The 13,607-nt window shown below is 41.0% G+C and overlaps 1 protein-coding gene across 1 annotated transcript in view; it reads left to right on the forward strand.

Moving 5' to 3' along the window:
* The first annotated feature begins 565 nt into the window (after positions 1-565).
* afap1l2 (actin filament associated protein 1-like 2) overlaps positions 566-13,607 on the forward strand; it is a 219,742-nt gene continuing 206,700 nt past the window's right edge. The window contains exon 1 of the mRNA XM_048551350.2: positions 566-856. Coding sequence (XP_048407307.1) covers positions 841-856 — 16 coding nt within the window. The 5' untranslated portion in view covers positions 566-840. The remainder of the gene's footprint in view (positions 857-13,607) is intronic.

Below are 13,607 nucleotides of genomic sequence, written 5' to 3' on the forward strand. Positions count from 1 at the left end.
GTTCAGGGGAAAGACGACAGGTTTGTGAAATAATCTACATCGAATGGACTGCAGTGATTCCAGAAGGCACCAATCACACGGCTGCTTCTCAAAGACATCTGGGAATGAGCAATAAATGCGGACTCGGCCAATGTCCCATCAGTGAATAAAAGTATCAGTCGCACCAAACACCCCCCAAAAAAAACTGAGAAAAAACTCCCGCAATGCCCTGTCATTAAACCAGAATTTAACTTGGTCCAGTGGCTTGATCATATTGAGTTGGCGATTAAAACGAAAAAGAATGTGTTTATTGCAATAACAATTGTGCGGGGAATTACCAACATTCAAGTTTTTTTTTAAAATTCCTCTCGTTCTTTCTGTAATGTAAGAAATGGTGACAGCTCCCCCTTTAAATGCTGGGGAAGGCGCTTTAAAGTGACGGGGGAAACTGCACCGACTGAACAAAAACAAAGCTCGAAACTTTCTATTAAATTCCTTTGCTAGCAATGCCAGGGCAGGCGTTCCCATTCCTTTATTATTTTTGTGAGATCCTCGGGTATTAATAAGCTGCGGCGGAAATTGTTGATGTGCCCCCTACAGTACTATCCACGGAGGCGGCCGGAGGCGCTTGGGCTCGGAGAGCGGTCAGGCTAAAACTGAAGGAACCCAGCGTCAGCGGGCGGGGCTGCCTCAGGCGCCGTACAGCGTCCACACTGAATGAAGGCATTTGGTACAAGTGCGTTCCCTGGGACAGCACGGGACAGGACACGACCGCTCATTCTGATGCGTCTGGTTATCTGGGATCGCTGCTCACACAGAAAGGCACCTCAAGGGTTCTCTGACTCTATCTAGTCCTTACACATGGATAGGAGCAAAGGTGAGTGAGTGCAGGGCGCAATCTGATCGTTTTATTTTATACCCCAAGCTATTTTACAGTGCTCTTTTTCCTCCTTTCCCTGTTAACTGCTGTACTCGTTGGGTCTATCTCCCCGCCTTCCCTTTCGTCACTGGCCCGAGGAGGGCAGCCCAAGCTGTACCTGACAGACCAGAGCCCACTCAGGGCTGAGAGTTACTCTCCGGCGCCTGGGAAAGGTCAGGGCTGCAATATCTCTTCACTTCCCCTGGACTCTCCGCTCTTTTCTGTTTAACGCCGATGCCCTGTCATTTTTGCAGAATTGTTCCAAACTTTCCCAGTCCGTCATTTGAGCTTGGGGAAGCCACTGGCGGTCTGCTTGCTTTTTAACTCCTTTAAGTTGACGGTCACCCTACATCTTGCTCAGCTCAGAGTGAAGGGTGTAATGTTCGCCAGGAATGTTCGAGGCGAGATCACGGACCAAGCGACTTGCTGGGGCTGTGTTCCTTCCGCTTTGGGATTGTGAATGGACGTGAACGTTTGTGAATTGGAATGAGGTGCGAGGTGCCTCTGATAAATTGGGGAGCGTTGCTTCAGTGAATGATGGTGAAGAGGCAATGGCAAATGTTTACATGATGCACGGAGGAATTGCAACAATTGTTTGTTCCTGTCTGGCGCAAACGGGCTAATAAGGGGAATTTGGGATTGTATTAGGTATAAGAAACAGTCATGCAGATTGGTCAGAAAAACACCAGCAGACCTGAGCATTGGGAGCAGTTTAGATTTCAACAAAGGAGAGATTCAGAGAGGGAAATACAATTGGAGGAGGCTTGTGGGATCGTGCCAACTGATTGCAAAACCTTTTTATAGGTATGTGAGGAAAAAGGTTAGTGCAGACAAATGTAAGTCCCTTACAGTCAGAAACGGCAAGTTACAACAGGGAACCAAGTGATGGCACACTGATTAAATACATGCTTGGGTTTTGTCTTCACGAATGAGGCCAAAAATAATGTCCTGGAGACTTTGGGGAGTATAGAACATAGTGAGAGGGAGGAACTAAAGGAAATCAATATGAGAAGGAAAATGATGTTGAGGAAATTGAGAGTGAAGGCTGATAAATCCCTAAGCTCAATAAATGCCACCCCAAAGTATTGAAGAAAGTGGCTTTAAAAATAATGGATGCATCACTGATCATCTTCCAAGATTCTGTGAAGTCTGGACCAATTCATGTTGATTGATGGGTTGCCAATCTAATTCACTATTTAAATAAAAGGTAGAGAGAACTGGGAATTATAGGCTGTTTAGCCTGAGATTGTTAGTGGAGCAAATGCTAGAGACCATTATAAAAGATTTAATAGCAGAGCACTTTTGAGACAAAGACAATTTTGGACAGAGTCAGCCAGGACTTATGAAAAAGAAATCATGCTTGATCAAGCAAATGGAATTTTTTGAGGATGTAAGTAGTAGAGTTGATAATGTGGCATGAGTAGATGTGGTTTGCTTGAAATTTCAGAAGACTTTGCACAAGGTCCCGTATAAGAGATTAACATTTAAAATTAGAGTGCATGGTATTGGGATAGTGTTCTGCCATGGATAGACATTGGTGGATGGTGAACAAAGTGGAATTAAACTGGTCTTTTTCCAAGTGGCACACAGTGACCTGTGGGGCACTGCAGGGACCCACACTTGGACCCCAGCTATTCACAACGTATATTCACAATTTAGATGAGGGAACGGAATGTAATATCTCTAGGTGTGCAGGCAATATGTAGCTGGGTGGGAAGTTGAGCCATAAGAGGATGAAGTGTGATTTGGACAAGTTTAATGAAGAGGCAAGTGCATGGCAGATGAACTATAAAGTAGATAAATGTGTGGTTACTCACTTTGGTAGCTAAAACAGGAAGGCAGATTAATATCTGAACATTGATAGATCGGGGAAGCGGGAGATGCAATGGGAGCTGGATGTCCTTGCAGACAATTACTGAAAGTAGGTGTGCAGATGCAGCAGGCGGTGAAGAAGGCGAATGGTATATTGGCTTCATAGTGAGAGGATGTGAGTACAGGAGCAGGGATGTCTTGCTGCAGTTGTACAGGGGCTTGGTGAGACCGCACCTGGTGTATTGTGTGCAGTTTTAATCTCCTTATCTGAAGATCGATATTCTAGCTAGGAGTGCAATGAAGGCTTAACCAACTGATTGCTGGGATGGAAGGACTTGCGAATGAAGCAAGACAGGATCGCTGAGGACCATATTCACTGGAGTTTAGAAGAATGGGTGTGTTGAGGGGTTCTCATACAGACCTATAAATTTCTAATAGGACTAACCAAGGTAACCAGAAGGACGATGTTCCCAATGATGGGGTAGTCAGGAACTTGGTATCACGATCTAATTATATGGGGTGGGCCCTTTAGGACTGAGATGAGGAGAAATTTCTTCACCCAGTGAGTGGTGAGCATGTGGTATTCTCTGCCACAAAAAATGGTTGATGTCAAAATCTTGGATGTTTTCAAGTGGGAGATAGATATAGTTCTTAGGATCAAAGGATATGGAAGAAAATGGGAACCGGGTACTGAGTTGGACGGCTAGATGTAATTACATTGAAAGTTGGAGCAGCCCTGAAGAGCCAAAGAGTCTACACCTGCTCCTATTTTCTATGCTTCCGTGATCCCTTGGATTCATGACATGCAATATTATGAAGCAATGATTTAAATGAATCTGCCCATGACCTGGAAACTCTCTTGTACAAACTGACCCAACACCACAACTAGGCAACAAAATCCTATACACGCTACAAAGACTTAAAGAAACAGGACAGATCAACAAAGCAGACTTCTTAAGAATGAAACAGTGCGGCACAGTGGCTCAGTGGTTAGCACTGCAGCCTTCACAATGTGCCAGGGACCCAGGTTCGATTCCAGCCTTGAGCAACTGTCTGTGTGGAGTTTGCATGTTCTCCCCGTGTCTGCGTGGGTTTCCTCCGGGTGCTTCGGTTTCTTCCCACAGTCCAAAGATGTGCAGGCTAGGTGGATTGGCTATGCTAAATTGCCCGTAGTGTTCAGGGGTATGTGGGTTATAGGGGAACGGGTCTGGGTGGGATGCTTCAAGGGGCAGTGTGACTTGTTGGGCCTAAGGGCCTGTTTCCACACTGTAGGGAATCTAACCTAATCTAATTTTTACACCGAGCTGTTCATTGGGCTGTGCTGTCTTAACTGTGTGTCTGACAGGACAGTAGAGCTGTGCCAGTTAATATGGCCCCACTCATACACTCAGAAATACGACAGCAATGTTGCTTTCAGTCCCCACATTAGAGCTGAGAGCCTTATTGGAACTCAAATCAATTCTGCTTCATGAGCAAATAAAGATTCAGGAGTGGTTTGAGAACAAAGATGAGCACTGTTTACACTCTGAGTCACACTGGTGATGTGTGAGAATGAATGCAGTTATGAGAGATCAATTCAGGCTGAGCAATGGCATCCTTTTCCAGGTAAATGGACTATGAGCATTTTGTTTGCAAGTATCTCAGCAAGATTATCTGGAAGCACTTACTCCTTTTGCTTGCTGAATTCTTAGTATTGTTAGGTTTCATCAGACAGGCAAAATATTTGCAATGCCCCAAAAATCAGAGAGCAGAGAGAACTGCATTGCAAATTCTACCCCAAAGAATAACAAGGATGGATGAGTGGGTGTTGTGTAATTTCTGTTCCTGTTTATTTGAAAAATTGAATTCATTCAGAAAACCCTGAGAGCAAAAGTGGGAGGGACAGAAGTTTATTTAATATGTTTCATCCGGTGTGTAAGTGACAAATGGTTGTGATATGATAGTTTACAGATTCTAATTTTCTAGTTGATTTAGAAGTCAGTGGTGTGCAGAGTAGGAAACTTCAAACCTTTATTATCATTTGCGCACAAGACTGTTTCTGGGACTAAGTGTTTCCAATCTCTGGCAAGGTCAGCTGAGGAAAGGGGAAAATGGAGGAGTCAATTCCTTTGCCATTTAAACATGTCAGCTGTCAGGTCAAGTAAGGAGCAGCACTGACACCATCCTTGGAGAATTTCTGGAGGATGAACCATCCCACTCCTTCTGACTAAAGTAAATAGTTGGGAGCTTAACTGAAAACATGTTAACCATGTGATTTTTCAATTTGTGCTCATATTTATGCCAGCTGTTATGTGCTGCGACAGCTATAGCTCAATCAGGTCTGGTTATCAGCTCCTGTCAACACAACACTGCTGATACTGTTTGTTAAAACTCCAAACTACAGACAGTTTTGGCTTTGTCAGCTAGGGAATTGGATTTTATAATATAGCTGTTTAAAGCCAATATGATATGAATGAGCAAAATACTGATTGGAGCATTTAGCAGAAATTACTTTTTATTTTTCATTCTTGTGGGTGTGTTACAGGTAATACCAGTATTTAATGCTCAGTCATATTTTCTCTTGAATTAGGTGGCTTGCTCGGCCTTTTCGAAGGGCACTTAAGAGTCAGCCGCATTATTGTTGGTTTCACGAGTAGGTCAGACCAAGTCGGGATGGCAAATTTCCTTTCCAGAAGGACGCTACTGATTTAGATGAGTTTTCACAACAATCCTCTATGGTTTCATGGTCTCTATTACTGAAACTAGCTGTCGTTACCAGATTTGCTATTTAAATTCAAACTTCAGCAGCTGACATGGTGGGATTTGAACCCAAGTCCCTGGAGCATTAACGTAGGTCTCTGGATTTCAAGTTCAATGACATCCGTACTATGTGTCCCCCAAGTTTTAAAATTATGTCTCATGCATTTGAATGTTTAATGATGAAATAAATAGGTCAGCTGAAGATACAGAACGTAGGTATTGTCCAATAAAACTGTTTTGTAAAAGCTGTTCATCTTGCACTCATCAGGACAATTTGCGGGAATACCGCTGAAAAGGGAAAACAATGTTTATACTGTATAAGAGTAGAGTGTTGATTGGTTGGCAAGTGGAGGCTGGTTTGCAGAGGTGTTTCCATGGAGGATGCACCAGTTAACTTTGACTGACAGTACTGTGTTGACCATGATGGGATAAAACAAGCAGCTGCTGGGTATGGTTCTCCAGCATCTGCTGACCAAATTCAGCTGAAAATTGCATATGTTTCCAAAAAGTAGGTTTGGATGAATCAAACCCTTTAACGCACCATCTTCACTCCAAGAACTTGTCATAATTTGGCCAAAAGCAGCTCTAACAGGTTTGGTCAAAAACCAGCAGCTGAAATGATGGGCAGAATCTTCCTGGTCCCACAGATTTGGGCTCGAGGTGAGAATGGCAGGAAGTACTGAAATAATCTCAGAATGACAGTATCCTATTCACCTCTGACCATTTTTGTTGGGGGCCAAGTGAAATCAACAGTGGCTTTTCATTCAGAAAATGTGGGGAGTCGGCCTACATAATTTAGTGTTATGGGCACAGTAAGATGCCAGTGGGTCAGCTAGGCCTCTTCCAAAAACTCCACTCAACCAGAATCAGGGGCTAACAGCTGATGGTTTCCCCTACCCACGGGTGGCCTGCCAGCTGTGGCCACATTTTAACATATAAAATATCTCATGTTGAAAGGACACTGCAAAATGGGTCTGCCCCATGGTCCGATCCCTTGCCTTCTCCCTACAGCAGTGACTACGCCCAACTCTTCCCATTTTGCTGCCATTCTTCCAAGGCTCCAGTCTCGGGAATTTAGAGCAATCTGTAACTGGATACATATGAACATACAAATTAAGAACAGAAATAGACCATTTGGCCTTTTTCAACCTTACTCTGCCATTCATTAAGATCATGGCTGATCTGTCTGCATTCAGAATTCCACTTCCCCACATATCCCTGATAAATTCTTGTTAGGCAAGAAACCAGAGCTTATTTACTCCTGCCTTAAAAATATCCAATGACCTTGCCTCCACTGCACTCTGAGGTAGAGTTCTAAAGTTGCACAACTGCCTGAGAAAATAATTTTCTTCTTGTCTTTGTCCTAAAAGACAGCCCATAATTTTACAGAAAGTATCACCTAGTTCTAGACTCATGCACAGAGGGAAAGCTTCTTTCCATAGCCAATTTATCAAGACCATTCAAAACGACAATCAAATCATCCCTTTATTATTTGAAACTCCAGTGAAAACAAACATCTCAGCATCTACCCTGTCAAGTTCCTTCAAAATCTTGTGTTTCAGTTAACTAACTCATCCCTCATTCTTCTAAACTTCAGTGCATATAACACTCACCCTGTCTCTTCAAATCAATTACAGGCGGAAATATAAAATATTACCACCTGTAACATTTGCTGTTTGTAAAAGGATTACAGTGAAAAATCATCCTATCCATTTCACAAAGCTCACTGGAGTCTTCAATTCAGAAATGGATATATATCAAATTTTTAAAAGGCCTTTCACATTGTTAGAATTGAATCATTTGACCTCTTTCTGAGAAGGCAATTGATCCAGTTCCAATTAAAGACCATAGCTAAAGGATGGTCACTGGAGAATAGCCAAGAAGGGTAGCAGGGATAATCCTGGAAATTGCAGGCCTGTGAATCTCATGTCAGTGGTAGGGAAGTTATTGGAAAAGATTTACGAGGAGAAGATCTACATAAACTTAGAATCGAATGGACTCATTAGCGATAGATAGTATGGTTTTCTGTGAGGGAGGTCATGTCTCACTAACTTGATCAAGTTTATTGAGGAGGTGATGAAGATGATTGAGGGAAAACTGATTGATGTTGTCTGCGTGGACTTCAGTAAAGCCTTTGACAAGGTCCCTCATGGCAGACTGGTATGAATGGTGAAGTCACACGGTATCATGCTAGCAAAATGGATACAGAACTGACTTAGTGCTAGGAGATAGAGAGTTGCAGTGGAAGAATGCTTTTTGGACTGGAGTACTGTGACTAGTGGTGTTCCACAGGGATCAGAGCTATACATAAATGATTTCTAAGAAAACCTAGTTGGTCTAATTAATAAGTTTGCAGACAATACAAAAATTGGTGGAGTTGTGGATAGTGAGGAGGATTGTCAGAGGATACAGCAGGATATAGATCAGGTGGATGCATGGGCAGAAAAATGGGAGATGGAATTTAATCTGGATGATTGTGAGGTGATGTTTTTCAGAAGGTCAAGTACCGGGGGAAATTGTGTAGTGAATGGCAGAACCCTTAGAAGTGTTGGTACGCAGAGGGAGCTGGGTGTGCAGATCCACAGATCACTGAAGGTAGCAGCACAGGCAGATAAGGTGGTTTTAAAAAAAGCTTATGGCACGCTTGCTTTCGTTGGAAGGGGCATTGAATATAAGGATAGACACGTTATGCTGCAGCTTTATAGAATCTTAGTTTGGCCACACTTGGAATACTATGCACAGTTCTGCTCACCATGCCACCAGAAGGATGTGAATGCTCTGGAGAAGGTACAGGAAGGGTTTCCAGGGTATGTGGGATGTGTGCTATGAAGAAAAGTTGGATAGATTGGGTTTGTTTTTACTGGAACACAGGAGCTTGGAGGGGGGTGACCTCATACAAGTTTAGAAGATTATGAATGAAGTGGCTAGCGTGTAAATTATGAGGCTTTATCCCCAGGGTGGAAGGGTCAATTACTAGGAGACACAGGTTCAAAGTGCGAGGGGTAAAGTTGAAAAGAGATGTGCGAGGCAAGTTTTTCACACGAAAGGTGGTGAGTGCCTGACATGCGCTGCCAGAGGAGATGGTGGAAGCAGACACAATAGCAGCTTTCAAGAAGCACCTGGACAGAAATATGAATAGGAAGGGAATAAAGGGATACACATCATGTAAGTGAAGATAGCTTTAGTATGGAAGGACAAAATATCCCAATTCAGGCTTGGAGGGCTGAAGGGCCTGTTGCTGCACTGTTATTGTTCTTTGTTCTTATAGACCCATAGAGCATCCAGGAGAGACTTCACTCAGTGCATAGATAGAATGTGAACTTAACTAACATGAGAAGTAATTGGAACAAAGAGCATAACTGAATATTTCAGAATGCTAGCTAAACACATGAGGGAGAAAGCAAAGAAATAACCGTTAATAGTGTCAGACTATCGGTGCCTTTCATGATTTCCAGATGTTCCAAAGTGCTTTACAATCATGGAGCCATGCAGCACAGAAACAGATCCTTCAGTGCAACCAGTCCATGTTGACCATATCCTCAAGTTAAACTCGTCCCATCTGCCTGCACATGGCCCATACCCCTCAAACTGTTTAATGTAAGAAACATAAAAGCAATTTGCACACATCAAGCGTCCATAAACAGAAGCATAAAAATGATCAGATAATCTGTTGTAGTCATGGGGATCCAGTGATAAATATTGTCTAGGACACCAAAGATCACTGCCCGAGTTTTTCTTTGAAGAAGTGCTGTGGCAATTTTACATCCATGTGAAGGCGGGGTCTCAATTTAACAGCTCGGCTGAAAAGCAGCATTGCAGACAGTTCAGTATTGTCTCAGTACTGCATGAGGTTGTCAGGCTAGATTTTGTTGTTCAAGTTACTGAAGTGGGACTTGAACATGTGACCTTACGGCTCAGGCAAGATTGCTACCAACTGAAAAGAACCTGACATGAGAACAGGTTGGAGGAGACTTTGATGGAGCATAAGCATTACAATTGATTTACTGGACTGGATGGCCTATTTCTGCAATGTCAATAAATACTCCAGTGTCTGTAAGGATAACACTAATAGCTCAGCATGTAACAACTGCTAACCACCCTTTGTTTCACAAGGATAAGTTATGTATATAGAATTACAGAGAAATTACAACATGGAAACACACTGTTCAGCCCGACCAATCCATGTCAGCTATTTTTCTCCATATGAACAGCTGTTCAAATCCTACATTCACACCCTATTTAATATCCTTTAATTTCCTGTTCCTCCAATATTTTATTTAATACTCTTCACTTTTGACTTGGTTTCTGCTCATTAGATAACCTGACAAGATGAGAATGACAATGGGCCACCTTCAGGAGCCCCATAATCTAACTTACCATATGCCAGACCTATTTCCTTTTGGGGGAAAAAGTCTCAAAGGAAATGTACTAGAACTTTTTTTTAAAATTATGGAAGTATTTTGATGAACTGAGTACAGCAAAACTGTTTGAATCAGATCCACAATTTCAACCTCACATCAATATCTTAGTTATTAAATAGATACAAGTACATTATTTTGATTCCATGACACACCATAATCAGATATGTTAACTGTGTAACTCATTAAAAGGGCATCATTGTTTATATCCAATACAATATAAGTTTCTGGACCCATGAACTTATTCAGAGTTATGTCAGCACCTTGCCATTTAAAGAGAAATCTCAATTGTCCATGTAAAATGTGATTTAATGTAACTAGTTGCAATGTTTTATGTTGTTTGTGTTTTTATTACAGGAACAGCACAAGTGTAAATAGCAACGATTAAGCTACAGTATTTGTTCTGATAAGGAGATTTAATTTGTGTGATCCTGTAAAGCGCTGTTAGTAGTTATGCTAAGAGCAACATGTGATATCCTACTCATTAGTTATGATACCAATGTTAACTTGCAGTTTTGAACAGATCACTTCATACTTGGGGAAATTAATAGGCTTTTCAGTTTAACATGTGTTTCTAATCAAATAAAGTGCTGTCCGAACATATGAATGGATAGTTAGTATGATCATTTAATCTAGTGGCTCAGCGAATTAAATCTTCTTTCCTGTGGCTTTGAATCATAAGAATAATCACAGTATGGAAAGAAGACATTTGACCCACTCTGTCCACAAAAGCAACTTGCTTGGTCCTAGTCTTCCACCTTTGCCCTTTAGGCCTGCAAATTATTATTATTCCATTCATTTTTGAAGTCCTTAACTGAACGTACACAGCAAAATCTCAGGCAATGCATCCCAGATCCTAGACACTTGCAGTGGAAAATCTTTTTTTTAAACTTTATGTCGTAATTGCTTCATTTGCCAATCGACTTAAATCAGTACCTTCTGGTTCTTAACCTTCCAATCAATAGGAATACATTTTCATATCTGTCCAGATTCCTCATGATTTTGAATGCTTCTGTAAAATATCATCTTAGTCTTCTCTTCTGGAGGAAGAATAGGCCCCGCTTCTCCAATTTGTCTATATTGCTTAGGTTCTTGATCCCTAGAATGGTCTTGTAACTCTTTACTGCACTATTTCCACTGCCTTCACATCTTTCCTGTTGTGAAACAAATGACAACTCTAGAGTCTGTATGGTTCAGGTAAGCAGAGATTTTATTGAAGCATATGTTAGGGAGAATCTCATTTCGCTGTAAAGAACTTCCGAAAGATACAGAATTTTCAGTCCTCTGATCCATACATAAACCCCCTTTTTGGCCTCCAATCAGCCCATTTCTGTTTTTACCACCGTTTTATTATTTATTATGCCAAGAGAAAACTTTAGAATACCCATTTATATTAACTTCTAATGTCTTCTCTTTCTTTATTTTTCTTATTTCTTCTTTCTTTTCCCCTATTCAGTCTGCAAAGTGAACCTTTATCTGCTTCATTGTCCCCTCTGTCTCTGTCATCAACAAGGGAGTTCTGTCTTGTCATCCATTCTTTTCCTCTTGTTGCGATGTATTCCATGTGGTGTGTAAAATGGTTATCATTCTAATCCCTTCATTTGTATGATGAAATCAGAGGTCACAGCGTAGAAATGTTTTCATCCAAATGCAATGTACCTGGAATGTATATGAGCTATTTCCTGTTTTTAAAACCTCCCTTTGTTCCAATAATGATTTTCCCTGCCTAAAGTCAGAAGTAAGTTTCAGTTGATGTTGACCCCCCACCTTCAACAAGACGGTTGGCTCTTAATGTTGATGTGCAGGATGTGAGAAGCCAACATGCTGCCTCCCATCCCGCTGTACCGCAATTCAACTAATCTTATTTCCCATTGTACATTGTCCAAAACATAGAATCTCTGCAGTGTAGGAGCAGGCTATTTGGCCCATACCAACCCTATGAAGAGCATCCATCCAGAACCACCTTACCCCCACCCTGTAACCTTGCATCCTCCATGTCTGCACATCCCTGGAGACAGTGGGCAATTTAGCATGGCCAGTCCACCTAATGAGTACATCTTTGAGGAGGGGGCAGAAACCCACACAGACACATCGAGATTATGGAAACTCCACATAGACAGTCACCTAAGGGTGAAACCTGGCACTGTGAGGCAGCAATGCTAACCGGTGAGCCACTGTACCATCCATTTTTAACATACAATGTTAAAACCAGGAAGTAAAGATAGAAATATTAGTTATGTTTTTACCATGTACGAGAAAAAATGGAAGGATTGAGTTACTTATCAAAAGAAATGCCAATGTTAAATTTCATCTGTTGGAATTAGACTTTTGAAAACCTTAATAACTTTCCAGTTTATCCTTACTATCTGGGAGTTGAAAGTACTTTCTAAGATCAGACAGCACAGTAAAAAGAATAACATTGTAAAGAAACAATGAAAGGGGCGTCATTCAACAGAACTTAATGTATGTCTCCAAACTGTTCCCCGTGGTTCTAATTAAAAAGAATATATCATGCAGAGATCAAGCAATTGTAAATGGACAATAAAGACCTTGTTTGTAGTGATGAAATTTAATTAGAATTTCAGCAATATTTTAAGGAACAAACTTTCCACATGAGGTAGAATCAATTGAAGTGTTCATCTAATATAACTATAGAACATCAATGATGAGTGATTTTGTGTCAAATTTGCACAATGGCATGATATACAGTGTATTAATAAATATGCTGGGAGCTATTACAATTTTCAGAAAAATATGTTTATTCTAGTTATATTTCAGCTAATTTAGAACACTAAGGACATGAAATAAATAGCAAGCAGCCACCAAAAAAGGAAGGACAAAAGGATAATATTTGGATTTTGAGGGGAATGAAGAAGAGACAGTGATAGACTACTTCCTTTAAGGATAGTGATAACCAAGATCTACCAAGGACAATGGTATGGATTTGCCTTTTCCTGAAGTAGGCGTACAGAACATCAACTGCAGGGATCTCCATGCATTCCGCAACATAAATATAACCCAAAAGGGTATGTAGCCAATGACTTGAAAAAATTCTCTCCAGACAACAAAGGAGGAAGTAAAACCTTTCACTTATTATGTATTTATAACATAAAGATTGAGACAGACACATCAGAATTTTGAAATATCATGAAGTTTAAAAGGAAAGTATATTTTTTAAATTGATTTTTTTTCACAATGGAAAAATTTGACATTTTGTAAATATAGAACTAATTTTCAAGAGGCAGAGAGGTTGTTCAACAGTAGCTATGACTTAGTACACAGTTAAAACCCTAGTAGCATACACTAACTAAACCGTTTTGGCATGTCGTAAAAGCAATATTTTAGCATTTTAAAGGGTCTTTTGAGTTCAATCATTCTAAAGTTTGCAATCTATTGGCGCATGCAAGTTTTAAAATTTATTCGTAAGATATGGGTACTGTCGGCTGGAATAGCATTTATTGCCCATGCGTAATTGCCCGGGGCGGCAGTTAAGAGTCACCCATGGGTAGGGTCACATGTAGGCCAAACCAGGTCAGGATGCCAATTTCCCTTCCTAAAGTACATGAATAAACCAGATGAGTTTTTTTTCTGTCAATTGACAATAGTTTCATGGTCATCGTCTAGATTCTTAGTTCCAGATTTTTATTGAATTGAAATTCCACCATCTGCCAAGTGCGATTCAGACTGAATATCTAGATTAATAATCTCCTTTGGAGGGTAGGACAATCACTGACAGCAGC

This window comes from Stegostoma tigrinum, chromosome 20 (assembly GCF_030684315.1).
Source record: "Stegostoma tigrinum isolate sSteTig4 chromosome 20, sSteTig4.hap1, whole genome shotgun sequence".
Taxonomy (NCBI): domain Eukaryota; kingdom Metazoa; phylum Chordata; class Chondrichthyes; order Orectolobiformes; family Stegostomatidae; genus Stegostoma; species Stegostoma tigrinum.